Here is a 19,204-nt window from a genome sequence, read left to right as displayed (position 1 = left end):
CAATTTTACTGTAATTGTTATTGTTCACATGAAAAAATATGCTGTTTTTTCCTTTAAAATTGCTTTCCTTCTCATTTATGCTCACTAGTATTTTCTGACATTACTTTCTTATATATTGGTTGTTAGTTTGAGAACAAAGCAATTTTCAGGGTTATGAGTTACAGAATTAATGTTAAGCAAAATTTTATGTATTTTAATCATTTTTAAAAGATTGCCTTGGGAAACAAAAGACAATCTATTAAAGTTCAATGATATGGCAATGTACCAGAATTGGCCTGGTAAAATTTAACTATTTTAGTTTGGCATAATTGAGGAACCAGCAAATTCCCATCTTTAGGCACAGCAAAGAGACAAGGCAGGATAGCAAGAAAGGAGGACAAATTTTGCCACCTTTCCTCACTGAGAAACAGCCAGATTTCATGATCAGTTAATAGGAAAGGAAGAAGGGAGAGATTTACACATTGTACATAATGGTGTTGCTCAGCATGGCAACAACTATCTTAATTATATTGAGCTGACTGGATTATATGCCTTTGGGCATCTGTACTTAGTTACAGAGAAACCTTCCCAAAGAAGCTAAAGGCAAGCTATAAGAAAATTAGATAAAAACAAAATACTTGGATGAGGATCTTTCATTTAGTTACTAGAAATTGAACTCATCTCCTAAAGTTAAGGAGACTAACTCCATGGTAAGGAACTACCCTTCATGGAGTGCAGTAAAAGCAAAAAGTATGGAAGACAAAAACCTCTTTCTGTTCCTATTAGATATACTGGAAAATATGGTTAATCAACAAAATAGGACAAGGAGATTTGTGCTAAATTTCGAACACTTTGCTCAATAGCTCATAAAAAGGGGGATAATGCTATCTAACTAGTTTAATAATGGGTCTGATATCAAAACTCTGTTGTTTCTTTTCTTTTACTATTTAAACAGGCAACATCAAAATAGTAGGGAGAAATACATTTTAAGTTCAGCTAAAATAGTATAGTATGAACAAACAGTATAAAAAAAAGGTGGTATTCTCTAGAAGACAGTAGGAATTATTTAATAAAAAAACACACAATAAAAAGATATGAAAACAAAAAAATGAAAAGGCCATAGCTACAAGCATCTTAGGATCATTGATGGCAGAGCTAGAAGGGGCTTTAGAGGTCATTTAATCCAACCTACTCATTTGTAGAGGAGGAAATCAATATTAATAATTACACCTCTTTAATCCTATGTTGCTGGTTTGCTAGTTAGTCACTGTGTACATACACATCTTGGGTAGAAGTAGTCTTGTTTTAACAGGTAAATTTTTTCTTTCCAGTCAATTTCATATGTAAAAACTATAAGATAGCAACATCTGAATATTGCGGAATTAACCTAGACCCTAAATATTTTATGTAGTTAACTACAGCTGGGTACCTAATCCAGTCCTGAAAACATACTATCTTCCGTAAGAGAGTTCTGGTTGTTTTATTGGTTCACTGAAAAAGGCTACAGGATGACTTCTGTTCATGGGTCTCCATTTCCTTCACTGGCGACTCTTTTCCTGGGACTATCATTTTACAAAGGACCTCAGTCATGCTTTCCCATATTCCTGCCTCTATTGTTTTTGGAGCATCTCCTTTTTTTCTGGCCTCATTTGATGAGGATGCCCTGGGAAACCTCTACCCCAGGACCTTCCTTCCCTCATAGGTGACTCCATCCCTGTCTCCCTATATGAGTTGTCTTTTCCCATTTGAACATAAACTCCTTAAGAGTAGAGACTGTCTTGCTTGCTTGTATTTGTATCCCGAGCACTTCATATAGTGCCTAGCTGGTAGGGATGGGGAACCTGTAGCTTCAAGACCACATGTGGCCTGTTCCCTACCTCTGTCAGAGAAAGCACTTATTAAGTAGTCTATCTTATCACAGAAAAAGGCATATATATCAGAAAAAGACATAGCAGTTATGTCCAAAGCAGATAAAACAGCAGAATAGTGGTGATGTCAGAGGATGAGATGAGAAATTGGCATATGCATGATGTATGTTTTCATTTATACCACTATTTCTAAGACTGTTTAAGTGGAAGCATATACTTTCATTAGTAAATGAGAATTAGATAGCACTTAACAAGGATGGTCAATTTTCACAAGGCCAGGAAGCAAAGGCTCACTAAAAACTTTCAAGAGCTAATTTCTGATTGAGGCGAAATAGCTTATTTAAACAATTACCAGCATAACATAATGTGTAACATAAGGTACAAATCATTAATTTGCTATTTTTTTTTAAACAAACACTAAGAATGAAATCTTGCTAAAATTCTGTGTATTTCAAACCAGATATGTTTTTGCCGTATTTTATATATGTATTTTTTTGCATTCACGCAGTATTCACATGGCATATTGGAAAGAACACTATGTTGGGAAGAAGTAAATCTGGGCTCTAATCCTGGTGCTGCCACCAACTTGAACTCTGAAATTTTGTAGGCCTTAGTTTCCTCATCTATAAAATGAAACAAAGAATTGATGTTTACAGCTGTGTCTTTACAATCCTGAAAATTGTTTTTTTGCAGTTAATAATTGACATTTGTTTAGCACTTCAGGTTTGCAAATCACTTTAAACATATACCATTTCATTTAATTCTCATGAGAGTCTCGTGAGGTAGATGCTATATGGACCATTATCCAAGATTTTAGAAATGGAAGGGACTTTAGTATCCATCTAATCTAATCCACACCCAAAAAGGAATCTCAATTATAATACACTGCATAAGTGTCTAGTTAGTCTTCACCTGAAGAATGACAATATGAAGGAACCCACTACCTCCCAAAGTGGCAGATGGTTTCCACTTTTGGAATGGAATCTTCATTTTATAGATTAGACTCAGAAAAAGTGACATAATTTATAAATGTCAAAGACAGGATATGAACTAGAGCCAACCTCCAAGAAGCGTACACTTTCCAATGTACCATGCTACTTCAATTATTTCTGCAGTATACTGTGCTTAAGACAAAATACATAAAGTTTCCGTACATTACCAGATTATGCATAAGATATTTAAAGTAGGCCAGAGATCAGGTTAAAAACAAGATTTAAGATTATCACAAATAATGAAAAAGGTAGGCCAACAGTCAGATATAAGGGGAGGTCTTAAAGAATAACTTACTTTGAGGCTGCATAATAAAATGTTCCAAACCAAATACAGGAAGTCACTAAATGCACTGGAATCATAACTTTTCCATACTGTCTAAACGTTTTCTTAAATCGCTGATATAGACTAATAGATTTGTCTAGTAATGGATCCAGATCTTCCTTTTTCTCAGCATGAATTCCTTGGGCAGCGCCACTAGGTGATATAACCCTCTCTGATGAAGTTTCTTCTTTTTGTTGTTTATGGTGAGAAACATCTACTGGCTTGCTTTCCTTTGAGATATGATGTGCAGAAGAGAGATGTAGCCAATGGTTTTGAGGACCTTGCACCAAAACAATCTTGGGCCAAGCTTTATGTAAGCCTTTTATGCTTTGAGAGTGCCCAATGGAACGAGCCCTATGTGAGACCAAACATGTTCTATTTGCCAGTTGAGACATAGTCCGTATTAAATTCCACTGCATTTTGATGAATGGTGGTTTGTTGATTTCAGTTCCTACAGAAACTAGACTAAAAACAGACACACAAAAATAAGAAAGCTGGATTGTACACCTTACATGGTATAATTTTAAAGTAAACTTAGTAATCAGGTACTAGAAGATAAAAGAACATTTGGCTAAAGCTAACATTAAGGTTTGTTTTCAAGTGCTAAGATCTACTGTGGAAGGAAAATGTCATTCTATATAGCTATTTACTCAATAATCCAAATACAATAAAATAAACTATGCCTGGAGTCTTCATGCGGAAAAAAACCCCTGAAGTTATGTCTGTATGTCTGATGAACAAAATATGCATCTCTTTCTAGGGTACTGTGAAAACCACACACTCTCTCTCTCTCTTCTAAAGATAATAGTAGTATACATTTACCGTGTGCCCTTCATCTTTTAAAGGTGGTAATAAAGGGAACCCTAAGGTTTTAGGCATTCATCCTACATGTCTGGAAGAGTTTATTAGAGGACAGGTCCAGAAAAAAAGAGAGAATATAACATATAGCTATCAACAATGTTGGATGGTCTACAGAAAGTTCCCCATCCCACCTTTAAATATTAAAACTTTAACCCTTTAAGTGGAAATTTCAAACATATTTTTCACTTTTCTGGTAAAACAGGCTTTTTGAAAATAATTAACTTTTTTGGAATCATTCAAGGACATCATGAATATTTATCATAATACTATGCCATAAATATTTGTCATATGTATTAATCTAATTGAAATATTTATTAAGTATCTTTTATGAGTAAGGCAGTTAGGTGCTGGGGATACAGACCCTGACATAAGGGAGTTTATCTTCTGTAAGAGGTTACTGTTCTACAGAAAGCTTACAATCTTGCTACATTGCTCTCGCTTGAATTTGGCTATTTCATTGATGAGGAAAATAAAGATCAGAAATATTAAGTGACTTCCCCATGGTCACATACCTAGTTAAATGTTAAGTGATGGGACACGAACCCAGGTTTCTTCCTTATACCAAGTCTATCACTCTTTACATTAACTTGTGCTTGATTTTCAGGCTCTTGTATCTCAAGACCAGGCCATATTTTCTTCTTTTTTTTTGTCTTTTTGGAGGGGGAAAGGCAGGGCAATTGGGGTTAAGTGACTTGCCCAATGTCACACAGCTAGCAAGTGCTAAGTGTCTAAGGTCACATTTGAACTCAGGTCCTCCTGACTCCAGGGCTGGTGCTCTATTCACTAGGCCACCTAGCTGCACCCAGGCCATCTTTTCTGCTGCTCTTGTGCATTACTTCTGTTATCATGTGTCCCGCCCCCTCTGTACTTAGCTATTTCTAACATGCTGTAGCTATAGCTGAGTCTACTAAAGAATTTTGTATTATAATGTTCAAAGTGGCATGTCTAATGAATAAAAAACATCACAAGTGAAGTAACTTTTTGGAGTTTAGAAATCTTTAGAAACAACAACAAAAAATCTTCTCTTCAGTTGGGTTGTATTCAGGGGTAAAGGGCTGAAGCCACTAAAAAAACACAACTCCAGATATCTAAGATGCTACTATATGTGTACACATGCATATACCTACACTGCACACATACAAAAAGTGCACAAATATGAAATATCCTCGTCCATTAGGCAAATGATTAAAGTTGAACACAAGTTGCTGATTTTTCTCACCCTGCAAATTTTTGCACATAAGATTTTGCAGAAAATCATTAATGAGAAGCATGAAAAACCTGAACAGAAAAGATTCACCCAAGACATTGTCTGAGGTGAGGGTACCTTGCTTAGACAGCTAATACTGTCAAATTCCAGAGTTTTAGAATCATAATCCAAGCTCAAAGGGATAGAAATAACAAATTATACCAATGACCACCTTAAAAGCGACCCCATATTGCCGCAGGGAAAGCCATTTCTTTAAGCATAATCCTGGTTCAGTAAACTGCCACAAATCCAATCCTCAAGGGCCAGCAATAAAATCAATCAGTGGCTATTTACTGGGAACCTTATGTACCAGGTACCTCACACAGAACTACAATAATTAAATAATCCCTACCCTCCAGGAGCTTACATTCTATCGAGGGAAGCAACTAATAGCTGTCATCACCACCAAATACCCCCTCCACTCTCACTTAAATGCTGCTGAACATAAATATAGAAAATCATGCAACTTTATGAATAAGATCTCTATTACAAATTTATATTATCTCACTGTACCCTCTCTATAGCAAGGCAGTCCTTTTACTATTTGCTGATTTTTTATCCCATTCACAACTGTTCTAAGCCTCCCATGTCCCTAAATCCCTAAAAACACTTTCCACCCTTCTCATCCTCAGAATTAAAGAACCCACTTCATTATTTACAGAAAAAAAAATAGAAGCCAATCACTTTAAGTTCTCTCCTCTCCTTCTCTTTGCCTCAACTCTTAGACAACATCCCCCATTCTCTCCTCTTCTACTCCCAGTGAACAGAGCTGTTGGCAAGGCAAGTTGTTCTTTATCTCATCTTCTCCCAAGCTCTCCAATGGCTTTCCGATTCCCCTCATTTTCCTATCTTAAATTTCTTCTTATCGCCTATATATTTCTCTGTTGCCTACAAACACATCCATGTCTCTTGGATCTTCAAAAAACCTGCACTTGATGCTACATACTGTATAAACTATAGTCCTAGACATATCTCTTCTTTTCTTCTCAGCTAAACTCTTTGAAAGAGTAAGGGTAAGAGTAAATCCATTGATTGTCTAGCAAAAAAAAAAAAAAAAAAAAAAGAGAACTTGATTAGATAGGAGAGAATGGTATCAAGAAAAAACAGTGTCCAAGAGGGAAGAAGGGTTAACAGCCTCAGATGTTGCAGAGATCAAGAAGGAAGGGAACTGAGAAATGACCATTAGATTTGGTAATTAACAGAGTAATGACAACTTTGTAAAAAAATAAGTCAGAAACCAGATCATAAGAAATTGAGGAAAGAAAGTTGATGTAAAAGTAGTCAGCTTTTTCTAGAGTTTATCTGAGAAAAAGAGGAGAGATACAGTTAGCTTCAGGGGATTGTAGGCTCTCTTCAAAGTGGTCTTTTTGCAAATGCTTATCCTGAGCACTGTGAGATGAGATAACCAAGTGTCACAGGAAATGGGTTTTTTTGGATGCCTTTTAATGTATAAATAACTCTTCTAATTCCTTTACCTCTTTACAAGCTTGTGAGACATCTTTCCATTTACTTGCAATTTGCTTCAGTTTTCAGGCTTACCTTATTGAGACATCTTAATATCAGTCACTTCTAGTAGTATGATTACTGATAAGTTATTAGACAAGGATCTCATATTTCAAGTGATAATAGCTAAAGAAAAACTGTTTAATGCTTAATACTCTCGCCACTTTGTCACCATTACTGAGAAAGCAGAACAGGGATATACAGGACTGAGAACCTTGGAATAAGGAAAGCCTGAGTTCAAATTCTGCCTCTGATCCTTAATAATATGTGGTCAAAGGTTACTCACTTAACCTCTATGGGTTTCTGTTTCTTCATTCCCCAAATAGGGATAACTCCTGCTTTCTGTACTTCACAGGGTTGTTGTGGAGTTCAAATTAGATAATGTATTTAAAACACTTTTGAAAACTTTAAAGTTATATATTAGGTATTATTATTAGAGAATGATAATATTTACAAGAAAGTGTGCAATGATGCCTTCAAAACATCCTAGTCTGGAGGATTCAGAGTAGGACTTTGTGTGGGAACTTTATTCCAACAAGTGGAAAAAAAAATTCTTGCTTTTTCAATTTTCAAATGGTTTCTAAACTTATTCTAAATTCATCCAAAGGAAGAAAGTTTTCTAATACCTGAAGAAAGAACAATACTGTTAAAAGTTAGATTATCACTTCAAGAGTTCCTCTACTGAACTCCTTAAGTTACAGCTACCAGTTACTTAACTGGAAATACTTTCTTCAAGCCTCAATAGCAACCATGTGTTGCTGCTCCAACAGCACACCCTTGGCAAAACTTTCAAATATATTCAAGTGTAAACAACAGAGGAATTATCGTTAGAGGTCAGTTCTCGTCTTCAGCAGTTAAATGTTGGCACTAGTACCTATTATTGAGGCTACAAACAATAACCAAAAAGGGGCAAGAATTGTTCAAGGTCTGTTCTGGCCTGTTAGAAATATCAATGAATTCATTAATATGATAAACTTAAATCGCTAATACATGAAGTTAATTTTTAGTATGTTAAACTTGGGCTAATGTTACATAAATTTTCCATGCCAATTTTAAGAAAGACATTGGATTTTGATTTAATTTTTTAAACTTCTGATTTTAACCCTATAATAAACTAATATTTATCTAAAAGAAATTTTGTGCTCTTAGATGATTTTAAATGTTTATCAATAGCTAAAATTTGGTACATAGATTACCTTATCAAAATAGATACATTAAAAAAAGAATTAAACTCTTTTCATGTGTTTACTGCCTTGGTTTTAATAAAATCAAAAATTCTAATTCAAGAAATCAGTCATCTTAAGAGGCATTTATTCTTATTAATGCACTAAATCAAATTTAACTTTATTAAGTTAAATAAAAAAAAAGCAGAAAAAAAAGCAAGCAAACATAATTATAGCATTCCTGAGTTACTGCTCTCCTCCAACCATATGTATTCAATATATTCCATTTAATTTTTATTACAAGCTACTAATCTACCTCCTTGTGTACATGTATGTAATATATACATGAATGCACACACACATATGGGGTGGGGAGGAAGGTTTATAATGGCAGATTTGAGACAAACAAGATCTTGGTAAATTAAGATTTGGTTCTTATCAAATTCATTTTTTTCAGAAAAGGTTAACGTATGCCCTCTTGTGAATTCCTTTGGAATTGCAGCTTTACAAACATTTCTAAATGTAATCGGGAAGAAAGGGATAATGATCATTCTTTAACTTTACTTGCAAATCCCTTTTCCACGAAATACTTTGATCTTTACCTCTTTCCAACGAATCAGACGTGGCACAGGGAAAGAGTCCTGGATTGGGAGTTAGACAGCCTGTGTTCAAATCCGGGTTCTGTCACTTGCCCAAGGTCAACAGGTAGTAAAGTAACTTCACCTCTCTGGGTCTCAGTTTCCTCATCTATAAAATGAGGGGGTTGCAGTAGATGACTTCCAAGATCCCTTCTGGCACTAAATATGTGATCATGGGTTAAAATTAGCATCATCATCCATTAAAATTTACTAATTCCCATACCCATGGCTACTGCACAAGGTCAGTGGTTCTCACAGTACAATCAGCAGATTACTACTGGTGGTCTACTGCAAAAACAAACAAAAAGCAGAAAAATGAATCTTTCTGTCACGGAGATGGAGAGGAACGAGGTTATTCTTTGCCTAGGCAAAAGCCACCTAAGACGTTGTTTGTAGTGGCATCAGGGGTGGGCAGGATAAGTAAATGGACGACGACACTTAGGAGTTCAAGGCTGGAAGAGTCTGAGGACCCCCTGCTTTGGGGCAAGAAAAGGCAAATCAATTGTAGTTGCACCCAAACATTTCCAGACTATTTATCACCTTCTATTTAGTAAACTTCAAGTAATTTACCCAGTCCAAAGGGCAGGGTAAAGAGTCCTCCCTTAAACTAGCAGTACCTCACTCCCATACCTTGGATTTATTATGTATATACTTTCATATGTAAATTTTATTCTCCCAAAGAGAATTTAAACTCCTTACGGGCAGGGGCAATTCAATTTATGAACCTAGCACAGTACCAAGTACATAGTAAATAAAGGTTTATTAAGGAATCAGAAAAACTGACTGGATCAACTCGGTATTCTGAGGCCAGAACCAGGACTCATTGGAATTTATAGGGAGATGGGTGTTTCAACTTCCTAAACATATAGAGCTGTCTAAGGATGAAAGGGACTGTCTTGTAAAGTAGTGTGTTCAAGTAGAGACATTATCTTATTGGAGAAGGCAATTTCTGAGATGCCATTCAAAAGATTTTTCCCTACTTTATTGTCAAGATGAAAATAGTGTTGCGATGGCTCTACTTTTCCTAGGCTAATAATCCTAATGTTGAAAGAAAAGCAGAAGCACTACTCAATCAGAGCCATGGGGCAAATTGAAGAAAAGGCCTAGGAAGCACCTGTTCTTAAGGTGGTAAGTAAGGTGTGGGATGATCCCCTCCCTTGGCAGCAGGGGGCCTTCAGTGATCTTTCTATTTTGCATATAGCTTCTTTACTCAGCACTCCTCCCTCATCAGAGCCTCAGCTCTATTCCCCAGACCCCCTGTTGTTCATGCTGTTTGTTTCTCCAACTCAGAACAGAATCACAGCAATCACTACTCTTTTTTTCTAACAGTCTCTAGATAGCTATCATCTCCACTGTCTTTGTTCACAACTCGCTACTCCAAGGAGACTTTCTGATTCACCAATAGCAATTTTAATTCCAACATCTAAAATTAATCACATTATCACCCAAACTAACTCTCCTCTTTATTTGTTTGGCTATTTCATAATTTTATTGTAGAAAAGGCACCAGACTGGAAATCAAACCTTTGGGGTGAAGACTATGGACCTCTTAGAATAATGTTTTAAAGCACATAATTCAAATTTAGAATGGAGGGAGGAGGAAGAGAGAGAGCAAGCTGCAGAGTGGGGGAGGTCAGTCTGTGGACCAGAGGTGAAGAAGCCCTGATCTAGTACAAATCACTTTGTTTTAAAGTTAAGGAACTTGAGGCCTGAGGGACTGTGAATTGTCTAGTATAACAAAGGCAGTAAGTAGCAGGAACCAGAATTTGAACCCAGATCCCTGACTACAAAATCATCGTCCTTTCCATTTTAATACATTACCTCATTGGGTTTCTAAGGAAAAAAAAAACAACCAACAAAATCCCCAAACTAAAAACTTTTATAATCTTTAAAGCGGTATACAAACTGTATTATTACTGTGGGAGTCCGTTATTGTCATTTTTGTGGTTATTATGAAACTCTGAAGAGTGGTAGATCGTTGGCTTTGAAATCAGGAAGACCTGGGTTCAAATTCTACCTCTGAAAAATACTGGTTATATCACTTACCCATTCAGCGCCTCAGGCAATTTTAAAGACTACACATGGCAAAAGAGTTTGTGAATCTGCTTTGGTTGAGAACACTTGTCATCTGGAGCTTCCTACCTTGATAAAAAGCACATATCTGGTCTAATAAATGAATGAATGAAAGACTGTAATTATCCAGTGACTGGAGCTCAAAACTTAAATTTCATCTTTGACACTCCTTTCCTGGATTCTGCAGCCAGTAATTCAGCATGTCTTCCTGATTCTTCCTTGACAATAACTCTCATAACCACTGCTTCTTTTCAATCCCCACAGTTACCACACCTTTTCTTTCATATCCTAACTACTTCAACATCTGTACAACTACAACAGCCTCTTAACTACTGTCCTTCCAACCAGCTCTATACCATGGCATCAGATTCACTATTACATAACTGTTTTTACTTTGTCATACCACTTCCTAAACTTCCAAAATATTCTCCATTAATCACCGGACAAAGTTCAAAATACTCTATCCTGGCATTCAAAACTCCACAATCAGAGCCCAACCTTATGTTCTCCATGACTTCCATATAGTCACCAAATGCTCAAATGTTTATTCCACACCCACAAATAATGGTTCTTCCTCTCTATAGAGGAAGAATAGATTTAGAACAAAATCATGTTCTTCTTATAATCTTCTCTGATTACCCCAAGACAAAATTCTCTTCTTCTTAACAATTACATTTATTAAATTAAGTGGCAAAGGGGCGTTCAATAAATAACGTGCTCATTTCTGCTGTGTTGTGATTTTTAAAATATGGGTTCTAGGGTCTTTAGAAGATATAAAAGATGCCCATTTTGGTCTCTGTGCCCTGGAAAAGCTAAATTAGTGGAAGAGGTATAATTTAATTGGTTTTGCCTCTCTTCATAATTACTCTAAGTTATAATCAATTAGACAGATATATACAAACGAGTTACGAGGTAAGTGGACTTTATTACAGCTCTCTAATGAAATATTATACATATGCAGAACTCAAGGTCTTGACCAATTTAGCTGCCATGATGCCTGGGATTTAAAACATTTAAAGTAGGGCCAGCAGCCAAGTCTGAAGGTCACAAAATGAGGCTTAGTAGAGAGGCTGCTAAATATCCCTAGTGCCCAGAGGCCCTCCTTCCTTGCCCCCAGTTTAGCTACCAGGTGACAGAGTTGTCATCACAGCTATGCAATTCTACACTCTATTAATTTTGAAGTTCAAGATCCAGTACTCTAAAATTTAAATTTCAAGGTCAATCCTGGGAAAAAAGATCTCATAGCAGAACCTGGGTTTATGAATATTTGTAGAATTTTAATTTTCAAACACTAAAAAATAACATGATGGGAGGAACTAAAAAACATAATGGACCTATCTATCTAGCTATTGCTACACTCCCACATCTAGTTAAACTAAAGGTCATATTACATTCCTGTTAGATATTTATCTCCAGATATATTTATCATACTATTACATGAAAAATCTGCAATATGCATGCTATCTTCCAATACCAGTATTTTATAATAGAGTTCTACTGTAGTCCAATATCCCCAAAAAGGGTAAAGAAAAATGACCAAAAGGCATTTTCTTAAACTAGGTTGTGGCAATTACTGAAATCTACAAAGGGTTGTAGTCAATGTTTGCCTAGAAAATATCAGTCTTACAGAAAAGACTAGTGTGCTTCTTGTAACAGAAGCAGGCTGATATTTTCTAGTTGGAAATTCTTAATATTAGTCATTGATTAAAATTTAAAAGTTGGAAAGTAAAATTACCCAGTCATGGCTACTAAAGTAATTAGACATTCAAACAGAAACATTTAACTGTAAGTCTGACATCAAATATAGCCAGGAAGTAGTTCACCATTACCAAAGTGTATGTCAAATCCAGGCACTGTAAAGTATTAATTTATAACACTGGCTCAGAAGCAAAGTTCAAAAGGACACCTTAGTAGATCTACCTCGACAAGTATTTAACAAACATTTTTTCAGATAGACTCCAACAAACAATTGTTTTTAAGTACTTTTAAGTACTTAATAACATTTGCTAGATTCTATCTGAAAAATGTGTGTTAGGGAAAAAAAGCAAAATGAAAAACAGTCCCTTCCTTAAATAACTTCATTATACTGGAGTGACAGTCAGGTGGCAAGGTAGATAGAACCTAGAGTCTGAAGTCAGGAAGATCTAAGTTAAAAATCTAGCATCAAATACTTGCTAGCTGTGTGACCCTGGGCAAGGTTGCCTCAGTTGTTTCAACTGTAAAATGGGGATAATAACAGCACCAACCTCTGAGTTGTTGTAAGGATTGAATGTGATTATAAATGTAAAGCACTTAGTCCAGTGCCTGGCAAGTAGTAAGTGCTATATAAATGTCAGCTTTAAGGGTAGCAAAGTTTTCCCTATGCTCTGATCATCACGACTTGATCCTCACAGCCATGTAAGGTAGAGGCTATTATTTCCATTTTACAGATGAGGAAACTGAGGTTGAAAGAAGTTGTGTGACTTGCCTAAGAACATATAGTGTTACAAAGTATGTATGACAACAGTATAAAAATGAAGTTAAGTACAATATACTGTAGTGTTTAAGCTGTGAGGGAGAGAAAAACCCAAAACTAGGTGAGACCCAATGTGGTGTTGGTATAATGGAAAGAGTGACAGATCTGGTATCAGAGGATCTGGATTAAAATCTCAGTTGTCACTTATTACCCGCATAACCTTGGCCTAATCTCCATACACTCAAATGCTCCCATGGGTGGGTAGAAGTTCACTGAAACACTATAGGATCCTCTGCAATGGTCTCTCTTCTCTCCCCAAAGCCTCTTCTATCCAGAAACCAGAATGGGGATTTGGCACCAGAACCACTGAGGGCTTACTTCTTCCAATGATCCTACCCATAATCTTTCCTATCCAGACCTTTTTGTAATCTCCTGTTCCCTGTTGGGAAGGTAACTTGGGTCTTGCCATCTGCCCTATGGCAGGATTCTTCTATATGTGTTGCTTTCCTGAAGTATAATGTAAGCTCTTTGAGAGCAGGGATGATCTCAATTTTCTATTTGCATTCTCGGCATTTAGCAGTGTGTGGCATGTGGGAGTTGCTTAATTTATATTTTTCTAGTTGATTTCACAATGAGCTGAAGAAGAGGGAGAGAGCACTGCCAACTTGGAGTCAGAGGACCTGCTTTGCCATTTTTTTACCTCTGTGACTCTGGACAAATCATTTAAGCTCTCCAACTTTATTTTCTCCATCTGTGGAATGGGGGGAAAGAGGCCTCATTAGATACCCTCTGAAGACCCTTCCAGTTCTAAATGGAAGATCCTGGAACTAAGGGGTTTGCTTAGCAAAGTCTTTCCACGATAAAAGTTAATGAAAAAGTGCTGTCCCTGGCAGAATTCTGAACATTCTATTAGATTATATGCTCCCTGAAAGCAAAGACTACTAATTTTGTCTCTGCATCCCCAGTATTTATAAAGTATAGCGCCTGACACGGAGTATATGCTTGATAGATACTTGTTGATTAATTGTCTGAAAGAGATAAAAGGGAGGGGCACATGCAATCTAGGCAGGAGAGTCTGTTCCAGGAACAGCAAAGACATCAGTTTGCCTATAATGCAGAGTGCATGAAAGGGAAGAATGTGCAAAAAGCCTGGAAAAAGAAGGTGAAAGAAAAGCAAAAGTAATAATTTATACTTAATGCCAAATAGGTTGGTACAATACATGGAGCTCTGGGCTTGAAATCAGGGTTGAAATCCAGCCTCAGACACTATATGTGTGGCCCTGGGCAAATCACTTAACCTCTGTTTGCCTTAGTTTCCTTACAAGAGTTGTGATTATCAAATGAAATATTTGTAAAATATTTAGTACAGTACCTGGAGCATATTAGGTACTATATGGATGCTAATTGCTGTTGTTATTATATAAGCTTGTATTTTATCCTTGAAGCAATAGGGAGCCACTGAAGCTTCTATGGTACAGGAATGTCAGAGTCATTTAGAAAGATTATTTTGGAATTGGGTAGAGGATGGCTTAGAAAAATGAAGAAACTACACACGACTCAAAGTAGTGCCGTGGAAAGAGAAATTGGGCTCAAATACTACCTGACACTGTTAGGCGTTGGGCAAGTCACAACCTCCCAGGGCATCTTTTTCTGTAGAATGAGGGGGATGGAATAGGTAGATGGTTTCTATGGTCCCTTTCACTTCTAACTCCAAGATATGATGACTCCCAAATTTGGAAATCTGGATATTTGGAAGGATGATGGTGACCTCAATAGAAACAAGAGTTTGGAAGGAGGGTAGGATGGAAAGACAATGAGCTCTATTTTGAACTTGTGATGTCGAATTTGTGATGTCTACTGAACATTCTGTAATTTTAGGATTCATTAAGAATGGCAGTATCCAATTCTAGGGAGGCAATACTCCTGGTATTCTGACTGGGTAAAACCACATCTGTGATACTGTGTTCAGTTCTGGGTACATTTTAGGATGGACAATGATCAATGAGAAGCTGAAGAACATTTTTGCCATATAATAATTGACTGAAAGAAAAGGTGATAATTAGTTTGGAGCTAAATGCCTTGATCTGGGATCTTATCCTTTCTTTATGCCTTTTCTCCCCACCAAAACAAAACAAAAAGCAAACACTTAAAACTTTGTGGTTCTTTGATTTCCCTGTAGTTCATCTAAGCATTAGACTCATGATACTACTCTTATGGAACTGTACCACGTTATTGCATTCTTCCTTTGTTACCAGGCCATGTTTCTATTTTCTGCATATTAAAAAAAAAAAAAAAAACTAAGTTGGCTGAAGAATTCCTTGTACTGGGGCAGCTAGGTAGCTCAGTGAGTAAAACGCCGGCCCCAGAGTCAGGAGGACCCGAGTTCGGTTCCGGCCTCAGACACTTAACACCCACACAAAAAAACTAGCAGTGTAACCTTGGGCAAGTTACTTAACCCCAAATGCCTTCCAAAAGGCAAAAAAAAAAAAAAAAAAAGAATTCCTTGTACTTCCACAACAACCTTTTGGGGAAATTTCCCATTTTATTTCTCAGTGGAAGATTCTCTTTATATGTACAGATTTTCCTGAGAGTTCCATCTTCCCTGGGTTAACTTCCATGTAATAGCTCAGATTTATAGGGTGCTTTAAGGTCTATGAAGTGTTTTACATACATTATTTTATTTCATCCTCAGGGCAGTTCTGAAAGGTGGGTGCTTTTGTGATCTTTATTTTACAGATGAGGAAACTGAAGCTCAGAGTGGTTCGGTGACTTGCCCTTTGCCACCTTCTTACTGTGTCTGAGTTAAGATTTAAATTCTCAACCTGGAGTTGAACATTATACTCACTGTTACCCTATAAAGCTTAAGTTCATGGACCTCTGCCTATGCTTTCTCTCAAACCTCTGGTGCATGTCAGACTGTACTATTCTCTTTTTCTTTGGATAGAAGTCACTTGTCCCGATGAGGTTCCCATTCTTTCAAACTCATGGCTCTTTCCCTCCTGGTCAGTGAGAACCAATTATGAAGTATTAATTTTCTTCATTGGTTCTTGTATTTTGTATAGCAGGAAACCATATTTAAAACAAATGATGATACTCTGAACCATTATGATCTGGGCAGGGGGAGAACTCCAGCACCTCTGAATAACTAAAGGCTTTTATTACTATTATGGTCAGCCTTTGAATTGTTTCCCACAATTCCTCACCCATTGCTCCATTTTGTGCAGCTGCTCTACAGTGCACACCAAGGACAGCCTAACTCCTATTTCTGTCCTCACTGCTCTTCACCGAAATGTTCTCCCCTTCTGGGTTCTACGTTTCCTCATATGAGTATTAACTACTTAATATACAAAGTTGACTTACTCTCTTGCTCTCATTGTAATCTATTCTGCTATTTCTGAGTAATATCTACTCTTCCACAGGTCACTCAATGATACCTAAAGGTCATTTTGGACTCTACTGCTATAATCCTTAGTCTGCCTTGCTTGTTACCTAAGCAATGTGTATTTATGTCATGCATCTGAGTTTGTGTATTTTATTGCTGGTTTCTTGAATTTTGTCTCTTGTGGATTTCTAGGAGAGTCTGCTGTTAATCATCTATACTGTAGCTTTTTAGTCATTTTCATTTGTTTCCAACTCTTCTTGACCCCGTTTAGGATTTTCTTGGCAAAGATACTAGAATGGTATGCCATTTCTTTCTCTATCATTTTACAGATGAGGAAATTGGGGCAAATAAGGTTAAATGACTTTCTCAGGGTCATGTAGCTAGTAAGGAGGCCACATTTGAACTCAGGAAGATCACTCTTCCTGCCTACAGGACCTGCACTTTATCTACTGCGCCTTCTACTTACCCAATACTGTGCTACTCTCTCTCTATAGCATAGTTCATATATATATATATATGTGTGTGTGAATATATACACATACTTATATTGTACAGTAGACATAAGTAGTTTCCTCTAATTAAGATTACAGGATTCCAGGCAAATACATTTTAATAGCCCTCTTTAGGGATACTTCATTCATGGTCAGGAGCCCATGGTCTAGAAATCCCAATCCTGTTCTCAGATAATATGTTCTTATCCAGCAGTTTCTTGTAAAATCTTCTTTTTCACTATAAGCAATGATCAACATTCCCCTCCCTGCCAAAAAAATCCCCAAACCACCACTTGTGCTTGGAATGTCTTCATATTATTGCCCAAGACTCCACAGTCTTATTTAAGGAAAAAATCTCTTTGTAAAATTAGTTTTCCCAAAAGGGAATGGACTTACTTTGGAAATATTGTGTGGCCTTGGTGGAGACGTTAGAGCAAGATGAGCATTTGTAAGGTACGCGGCAGAGAGGGAGGTATGGATTGTATCAGGTGGTCTCTAGTCCCTTCCAGCTTTGAGTTTCTGTGAAGTTACCTGTCAGAATGGGAGAAGGTAGGCACCAATGTAAATCTTATTTTTTAAAAAATTTAGTTATCTTGTACTACTTTCTCGTTTTATAGATGTGGAAACTGAAACTCAAGGAGAATAAGTGACTTGCTTAAAGTCAAGCAATTGGCACATTCGACTAGAGCACAGGCCTCCAAACGCTCAGTCTAAAGCTCTTTCCACTTCACCAAACTATTTCTCCTAATTAAAAATAATGATTATAAAGACATAATAGTGTCTGATACAAATATTTTCATGAAGCAAATCTCTTACTTCTTGTTATTCCTTTCCTAGACTTAAAACAGAACAGCTCAGTTATACTCGGCTTTAAAGTTTGTAGAATCAATATCATTTAACACTTGATCCTTATAATGACACCATGATGCGGATGCTAGCATTATCCTCCTTTTACAGGGGAGAAAATAAACTCAGAAAGGTTTTACAAGCCCAGAACCACACAAACACTAAGAGCCTGAAGCAGTTTTCAAACTTAGGTCTTCTTAACTCCAAGTCCAGCTCCGTATCCACTATGTAAAAATCTTTCCTGAAACCACATCCTACCCTTGGGAATAATTTCATTTTTAAAAAATTTTTAAATGTCAATTTTTATGTCACATATATATAGTTTGCAATGGAAATTTTGCTTTCTAAGAAATGCAACACTTAGAACCACTAAGAACAGCAGGTTCCACTGACACTGGTAAGTACAAGTTGGAGGGGAGAAATTCATTCTTCAAAGTGCTTTTCTCCATTAGTAGAAAGCAGAGTAAATTCCTCATCCTTCTCTCTCTATTCAAGTCACTGTAGATATCTATACCAAGTGGTAAGCCTCTCAGAATTGGCTAAAATGAAGGACTATGTAACTTACCATTTGTGCCTACAATTGAATCTTTTCCAGTCAGTAAACAAACATTAAGTGACTACTATGTGTCAGGCACTGTACTTGACAGTTTCTAACAGAGCTTGTGTTTTATCTGCCACTACCTTTGAGGATCTATGCTAAAGTTCAAACTACTTTCTATTTTTTAATCACCTGCACCGTCCTTTTCTCTCCATTACTTTTTATCACATTCTGCCCTGCCCTAATTCTTGGACACTGGATTAGGATTTCTAGTTCAGAGTTATTAAAAACCCAAAGTGACCTCGGTACCTATGAAGAAGCATTGAGCAATGAGACCTATATACCTCTTTTGATCCCTAAGAATTCCTTGGGAAAACTCCAGTACGTGCAAACACGTTTTCCCTTAGTTATATTAAACTTTGATCTAAGAACCAAAAGATTTAAAAAGAGAACTTCATAGAATTAGAAATAAAATCTGTTGGATGATGAATTTCTAATGGTCCCTTGGAACTGCAATGAGAATAGGTAATTTAAGGATTTTATTTACAAAATATTATTTAAAAATACACAAATGTACATAAATTAAATAGATAAAAATAGCCTCTAAGGAATAATGTATCTTCCAGAATGCCAAAATTCATATTGAACAATTTACAGTCAATGTAGCTCAACCAAAATATTTAAATGAAGCTAATGTCTTGTCTGCATTCCCTTCAATGTCTTATTCCAGAATCAAAGTGTATGAGCAATCAGCATGTACACAGTTTAATATCTCAGTAATTAAGCTGAAAATCTAAGTACATGCAGGCTTGTAATTTCTCATTCATACAATGCTGATAACATCTTCT

At 36.5% G+C, this 19,204-nt stretch overlaps 1 protein-coding gene across 4 annotated transcripts in view; it reads right to left on the bottom strand.

The window, feature by feature from the left end:
• FAM210A (family with sequence similarity 210 member A) overlaps positions 1 to 19,204 on the bottom strand; it is a 35,880-nt gene that overhangs the window by 15,697 nt on the left and 979 nt on the right. For 2 of the 4 annotated variants that reach the window (XM_069099592.1, XM_069099595.1), the window contains exons 2-3: positions 17,369 to 17,503; positions 3,135 to 3,626 (exon numbers count right to left, since the gene is read on the bottom strand). In XM_069099592.1, the coding sequence (XP_068955693.1) occupies positions 3,135 to 3,580 (446 nt within the window). In that variant the 5' untranslated portion in view covers positions 3,581 to 3,626; positions 17,369 to 17,503. Of the gene's footprint in view, positions 1 to 3,134; positions 3,627 to 8,536; positions 8,732 to 17,368; positions 17,504 to 19,204 lie in introns of all 4 variants that reach the window. The other 2 variants (XM_069099593.1, XM_069099594.1) reach the window with 2 other exon arrangements.

The sequence above is a fragment of the Petaurus breviceps genome, unplaced genomic scaffold (assembly GCF_028583685.1).
Source record: "Petaurus breviceps papuanus isolate PSGF00001 unplaced genomic scaffold, PetGlider_PUasm1.0 38, whole genome shotgun sequence".
In the NCBI taxonomy this organism is placed as follows: Eukaryota; Metazoa; Chordata; class Mammalia; order Diprotodontia; family Petauridae; genus Petaurus; species Petaurus breviceps.
The sequence above is the reverse complement of the archived record's forward strand: the minus strand, read 5'-3'. Positions and strand labels throughout refer to the sequence as shown.